The sequence below is a fragment of the Cannabis sativa genome, chromosome 7 (assembly GCF_029168945.1).
Source record: "Cannabis sativa cultivar Pink pepper isolate KNU-18-1 chromosome 7, ASM2916894v1, whole genome shotgun sequence".
In the NCBI taxonomy this organism is placed as follows: Eukaryota; Viridiplantae; Streptophyta; class Magnoliopsida; order Rosales; family Cannabaceae; genus Cannabis; species Cannabis sativa.
In genome coordinates this window covers 45,537,746-45,544,465 of record NC_083607.1, presented here as the reverse complement: position 1 = coordinate 45,544,465, position 6,720 = coordinate 45,537,746, and the positions used below count along the sequence as shown (strand labels likewise).

Sequence of the window (6,720 nt, the reverse complement as noted above, 5' to 3'; positions counted from 1 at the left end):
AATTGATATTTAGAATGTTAATAAACATACTTGTTAATAAATCTAGATCCTAGTAATAAAATATATTCCAACATATTTACATTAAAAATTTCCATTGTCTCTTTTTATAAATGCATTAAACCCCTACTAAGACTAGGGAGAAAAATAAAATTCTATAAATTAGAAAATTAATGAAGTATATTTTAAGGTGGCGTTTGTTCACACTTTTTTAATCAGTTTTCTATTTTTATAATTGGAAAAGTGATTTTTTTTTTTCAAAAACATGTTCTATAAATCTATTTTTACTTTTTACTTTTTAAATTGAGAATCAAAATTTATAAACAAGAAAAAGTCACTTTCAGTATTCTTTTAAACAGTTTTTTTTCTTAATCAATATTTTAGACTCCAACTAGACCTAGATCCAAATCCCTCACGGCCCTGGCATTGAACCCAACTTCTGATCCGAATTCGAATTCGACCCCAAACCTACTTAAATAAAATCAAAAAATCAAAATCAAAATGAACTTTACAGAACACACTTTTATTTTTTGTTTTTAAAATTAAAAAACAAAAGTGGTTACAGAATGCATTTTTTGTTTTTGAAAAACATAATTTACAAAAAAAATTTACTTTCCTTTTGTAATTAAAAAATTAAGAAACAAAAGTATTACCAAACAACACCTAATTTAATTTATCTTTATTTATTTAATATTTTAAAATATAATCATTCTAAAATCAAACAAACCATAATTTAATCCAATTCAATCCTTAAACCAGTCGAAAAAAGTTAAGCAATAAAAAATAATGATTGCTAATTATAACCTCTTATTACAATTTTTTAGGTAATTTTTGTGTCGAAAATACGTGTTTAAATATTTTTTAAAATAAATACTTTGATAGCGGTGTTCGTTATAGTTACAATATTATTTCTGTAAATTTTTGAAAAATTCTGAATAGCTTGCAGTACCAAAAACAGAGTTCTTGATATTTTACTCTACCACGCTTGTTTAAAAAAATTTAAACCTATTTTCGACACTATAAACTATCGAAAATTTTTAAAAAATTTATAGAGATGATGTTGTAACTATATAATCAACAATGTGAAAAAAAATTTGAAAAAAATATTTCAGAGTACGAAAATTGATTAAGAGATTGTAATGAGAAATTGAAGGTAGAAATATTGCTAAAAAAAAAATATTTTTTAAAAAAACTATATACCCCAAAAGCGGTTAAAATCCAATGAAGCTGTCTTTATATGAGCGTCTCTTATAAAACAATAATAATAATATTTATTTATTGTTTTTTATTATTATGAGAAAAAGTATTATTACTAGCACTAGTAGTGCATTCTTCTTCTGTAGCTGTCTTTTTTGTTATTATCTTTTGGTTTTTTTTGACAGAATGTTAGTGAGGCTTCTTCCAATCACTTCCTCCTTTTCTGTGCTCCAAAAACACCATCCTCAATCTACTCACCTATGGCTTCCTCCTTATCAGAATTGCTTGCCGATGAGAGATTCCAAAGAGGAAGTAGAAGACAACTCCAATTAACACGACATAACAGAGACAGAGTTGCACCACTTGATGAGACTGAACCCAATAAGCCTCTTCCCCTGTATATCTGCCATGGTAATGGTAATGGTGGCCATGATCGAATGATAAGAAGAAGACGAAGAAGGAGTAGCAGTACTTATAACGGTGACAAATCTCTTGTGGGAAATGGGTCTTCGGTGTTTTCGTCCAAAAGGGTCGGTTCTATCTCGGAAAGATCGAATTCCAAGACCTCTGTTTCTGAGAGTTCGAGACATGAAGATGAACCTATTGTAGACGATGTTGCTTCCCGAGCTGTGGTTTCTGTACTTAGTAGCTATGTGGGAAGGTACATTAAGGACGTGGCTTTCCGGGAAAATGTTCGGGAGAAGTGTGTTTCTTGTTTGATTAGGAGGAAAATGGATTCGGATGATGAGATTTTCTCAAACATGGAATTGGGTATTGAGAGTGTGGATAAGTTAATGGAAGACAAGGGGAATAACAAGAAGGAAATAAGGATGAAGACTGTAAGGAATGCGGTTGAGCTTTTGAGCACTGTTGCTACTCTTAACACAAAGAAAACGAGGAATGGTTTGAGTTATGGACTGCCCAATTCACATCTCTCTTCTTGTGCTCAGTTCTACTTGGCCATTGTTTATAAGCTTGAGAAACATGATCGAACATCTGCTAGGCATTTGCTTCGAGCTTTCTGTGAGTCACCCTTTTTTGCCAGAACCCAATTGGCTCCTGATCTTTGGGAACATTTCTTTCTCCCACATCTTCTTCATCTCAAGGTTTGGTATACCAAAGAGCTTGATTGTTTAAGAAATTTTGACTACGGAAATAAGGAGACGAAAATGAAAGCTTTGAGTCAGGTTTATAATGAACATATGGATAAGGGAACAGTTGAGTTTGCTTTTTACTACAAAAAATGGCTTAAAGTTGGGCTTAAATCCCCTGCTGTTCCTAAAGTTCCTTTGCCTGAAAGACCTTATAACAAATCTTCAAGAAGATCAATGGATTCCTCTAGTACACAATCCTCAATTAACAACTTGTAAGTACTGAAACATAACATAGTTGTATGTCTTATGTTGTACAATTGAATATTTTGCTAATCTGTTTCAATATTGTCACCACAAGATATCGTGCTGTATTTGGATCGGTAGCTGAGCGTCAATCAACGAATGATGATAATCGAAATGGAGCTTTGAAGGGTTTGGGGGGTTTAGAGGAAGAGGAAAACCAGTGTGCAGATAAGGATAACTACAGCAATATTGGCAGTTTTCTTCAGGTGAGTTCTCTGTCTTCCTCTACAAGTTTTTCGTTTTTCTTAAGATCAACTGGATTTGAGAATATGCTTTCTGAATGTTATAGGGAAACCACTCGAGTCGAAGATCTTCATGCCAACTTGAAAGAAGTCAGAAATCTGAAACATGGAGAGAGACTCAAAAACCAGACAAGTTTAGATTCATTTCTTGCCAAAACACTATGGCAGTGCAAATAGAGTGCTTGCTAAGTGGGAATTCTTTATCAAAGACTAACTCTGTTAGGAAAAAGGAGGAAAATACTTATCTTCCAAACAATTTAAGCAGAGCTATTGCTTCCATTTGCTCTTCAAAAAGTCTAAGTGAGTGTGAAGTTGCAATTCGTGTCATTACCAAAGCTTGGTTGGATTCAAATTTCGATCCTGTCATTGAAGCTGCATTGTCCAAAGTACCAGTTATTGAGGGAATGCTTGAGCTGTTGTTCGCTTCTGATGATGATGAAGTTTTAGAACTAGTGATATCGGTTTTAGCAGAGCTTGTAATGAAGAACGAGCTAAATCAATTGATAGTACTGAATTCTGATGCACAGCTTGAAATCTTCTTGAGACATCTAAGAAGCAACAGCCTGTTTCTAAAAGCAGCTGTTCTTCTTTACCTATTGAAGCCAAAGGCGAAGCAGATGATATCAATAGAGTGGGTTCCATTAGTCCTTCGGGTTATAGAGTTTGGAGACCAGTTACAGACTCTCTTCACAATACAATGCAGTCCTCTAGTGGCTGCATTTTACTTACTAGACCAACTTCTTACAGGTTTTGATGAAGACAGAAACTCAGATAATGCGAGACAAGTTGTGTCTTTAGGCGGATTAAGCTTGTTGGTATCAAAATTTGAAAGAGGGGATGCTGTTGAGAGGATCAATGCTGCTGTTTTCTTACTGTGTTGTATTCGAGCTGATGGAAGCTGTCGAAACTACTTAGCTAACAGTTTGAACATTGATTATGTTCTAGAACTCATTGTACTTGAATATCACAAGAATCCAAGTGGATCAACCTTTACTTTATTGATGGAATTACTCTGCCTTAATAGGTAATGACATATTTTTAATGTAATTTAGAATCATCTACCATCTGTTTCCAATTCTAATCAGTTGAGGAATATCTTTGCAGAAGAACACAGATAAATACAATCTTAGACAGACTGAAAGAAGGTTGGGGAGGCTTGAACACTATGCACATATTTTTTGCTCATCTCCAAAAGGCTCCACTTGAAGAACGCCCGCTTGTTGCAGTGATATTATTACAGCTAGATATCCTGGTAAAGTTTTTGTCCTTAAGACAATAATATTCAAAAAAAAAAAAAAACAATTGCACAGTATATATGAAAAGTTACAATTTTCAAACATTTGTCAACCATGAATAACTTTCAAGAGTACCCAATTTAGTAATTTAAATTATATTCATTTTCATACCTTGGTTGTTCCCACATGGAGTAGCAGTTTTGTGCAGGGTGATCTTTCAAGATGCAGCTTCTACAGAGAAGAAGCAATTGAAGCAATTATAGTAGCTTTGGATTGTCAAGAATGTCATGAAAAGGTTCAAGAGCAATCAGCTAAAGCTCTCCTAGTACTAGGTGGGCGGTTCTCTTACACGGGTGAGGCTTCAATTGAGAGTTGGCTCTTAGAACAAGCAGGTTTTCACGAGTGTTCGACTTTAGGGAGCTCTTATCAGAGACCGGAAAATGTAAGCCTATCAGAACAACTCTTTAGTGTTTCCCTAGTTTTACATGTTTAATGAATGGTTTGTTTTCTGTGTTTTTAAAATGGTTAGAGAGAAGAGGAAGATGCAGCAGAAAAGTTGCAAAGGAAAGCAGCTGCTGTCTTGTTCAAGAGTGGCCACAAGAGATTACTGGCTGCCCTTTCGGATTGTATAATGAATGGAATCCCTTGTTTAGCCAGAGCCAGTCTTATTACAGTTTCATGGATGTGCCACCTTCTACATTTGATCAAAAATGAAAATATGCAGACGATGGCATGGTCAGTTGTTGTGCCACAGTTGGTAACATCCTTGGATTTTGATAAAGATGTAGAGGAAAGGGTGCTTGCATCATTTTCTTTGCTAAATCTTACCAAGAGTTCAGGTATGTCCATATACTTATGTTCAATTCTACATCCAACATATGCTAGAACAAATCGTTTAGGCCTCAGTTAAAAAATCTTCTTTTGTTGGAAAATTTGCAGCTGAATGTAAATCAACGCTCATATCAATGGAGAAAGGTAAGTTGGTCAGCCATCTAAAACACCTTCGTTTGGTAACATGGACTGCCGAGGAGCTTCTTTTGATCATCTCAAGCTGATTAAGCTCATTACACTGCCTAGATTGGGATATTTTATTATCCCTGAAATTTAAAGATTTACCTTTTTAGTTGTTATTTAGATAAGTGTGTTTTATTCTTTGACTTTACCCAATAAGAAGATTGAAATCTCAATGTATCATATGGTTTAGTTAAGTAATATAAGTCACGTATTTGTGTACTTTCTCTTGGGACCATCTTATCCTGAACAAATATTCCCATTTTACATACATACATAAATATAGATATATTAGTGACAAATTGCCAAAAGTTAGGGTAAAACTTAGATTAATTAATAGAGATGGCGTTAAGAATGTGGACAAATAATTGGTGAGGTTATATACTAAATCACTTTTTGTGCAGACAGCTCAAGTTCCAATTCTATGGCAGAAAGAACAATCTTCCATCCAATTATTTTTTGGTTACGTTCAATATTTACAAAGAACTGCAACAATCTACTGTCGTGAGCTTTAACTTTAAATCTAAAAGGTCCCCACTCCCACTAGATTCTTGCTACCATCAGGAAAAAGACAATGGCCATGTGTCATTACCATTGCCTTGTTAAAATTCGTTTCTCATTCTCGCTTGGATTTTGATAAGGAAATGAAAGGTTAAAGAAACGGTGAAAAAAAATAAACGTGTTAAACGTAAAAAAGCACTAACTCATCAGTCACCACCACCATCCATCCAAATGGTAAAAACATTCAGGTGGAGTTTGGTTGGCAATGAAAACATAGAATTAGAAATAAGAATAAAAATAAAAATAAAAATAATTAAATTTAAAATGTATAAAAAAAATTATTTAAATTTTTTCACATCTTGCAATTCAAAATAGAATAGTTTTTTTTTTTCTAAAATATTAAAAAAAAAATTATTCTATTGAAATGATATTCTAATACTTTAAAATACAAACAAATATAAAAAAAATGGAATAAATAGAGAAAGTGGATGAGAGAGGAGGGTTATAAATAGAGATTGTTATTCCAAGGAGAAGACTTCTCTCAAGTGAGATTTATAGTGTAATTTAGTTTGTACAGTTACACTTTGTAACACACTCCACTTTATAGCTCTCCATTTAATCAATGAAGATATCAACCATTAGGTTTGTTCTGGCTGGGGATGTTGGGCAAAGTGAAGTGATTCATCTTGTTGGAACCTTGTAATGTATTTGTGTTCATTTTACTTTCAATTCTGTCTTTTATTTAGTTAATTAATTATTGTTTTATGTGTTTGATTCCAATTGTAAATCTATCATAACTATTCTTGTTTGGTTTGTCTTTGTTTTTGCATCTCATAGACCTCATTCTTACAACAAGTGGTACGAGAGCTTTAGGTTCATAGAACAAGAACAGAACCAAAAACGACTCAAGAATGGCTTATGTTCGATTCGAGGTTGACAAGTTTACAGGTGCCAATGATTTTAGCTTTTGGAGAATCAAAATAAAGGCTTTCTTGGTGCATCAAGGAATCTCGAAAGCAATTAACAGTGAAGAGTTGTCCACTCTTGCAGATGATAAGAAGAAACTAAAATAGGTGCAGATCAAGGCGCATAATGCAATATTGTTAAGTTTAGGAGATGATGTTTTGAGGGAAGTTTCTA

General features: G+C 33.5%; 1 protein-coding gene across 1 annotated transcript; it reads left to right on the top strand.

The window, feature by feature from the left end:
* The first annotated feature begins 1,282 nt into the window (after window positions 1-1,282).
* On the top strand, window positions 1,283-5,301 carry LOC115698033 (putative E3 ubiquitin-protein ligase LIN). Its single transcript, XM_030625218.2, has 7 exons — window positions 1,283-2,560; window positions 2,647-2,797; window positions 2,881-3,857; window positions 3,938-4,085; window positions 4,277-4,510; window positions 4,598-4,907; window positions 5,008-5,301. The coding sequence occupies exons 1-7, from the start codon at window positions 1,455-1,457 to the stop codon at window positions 5,121-5,123; spliced, it is 3,042 nt and encodes a 1,013-aa protein (XP_030481078.1). The 5' UTR covers window positions 1,283-1,454; the 3' UTR covers window positions 5,124-5,301.
* Window positions 5,302-6,720: the final 1,419 nt, after the last annotated feature.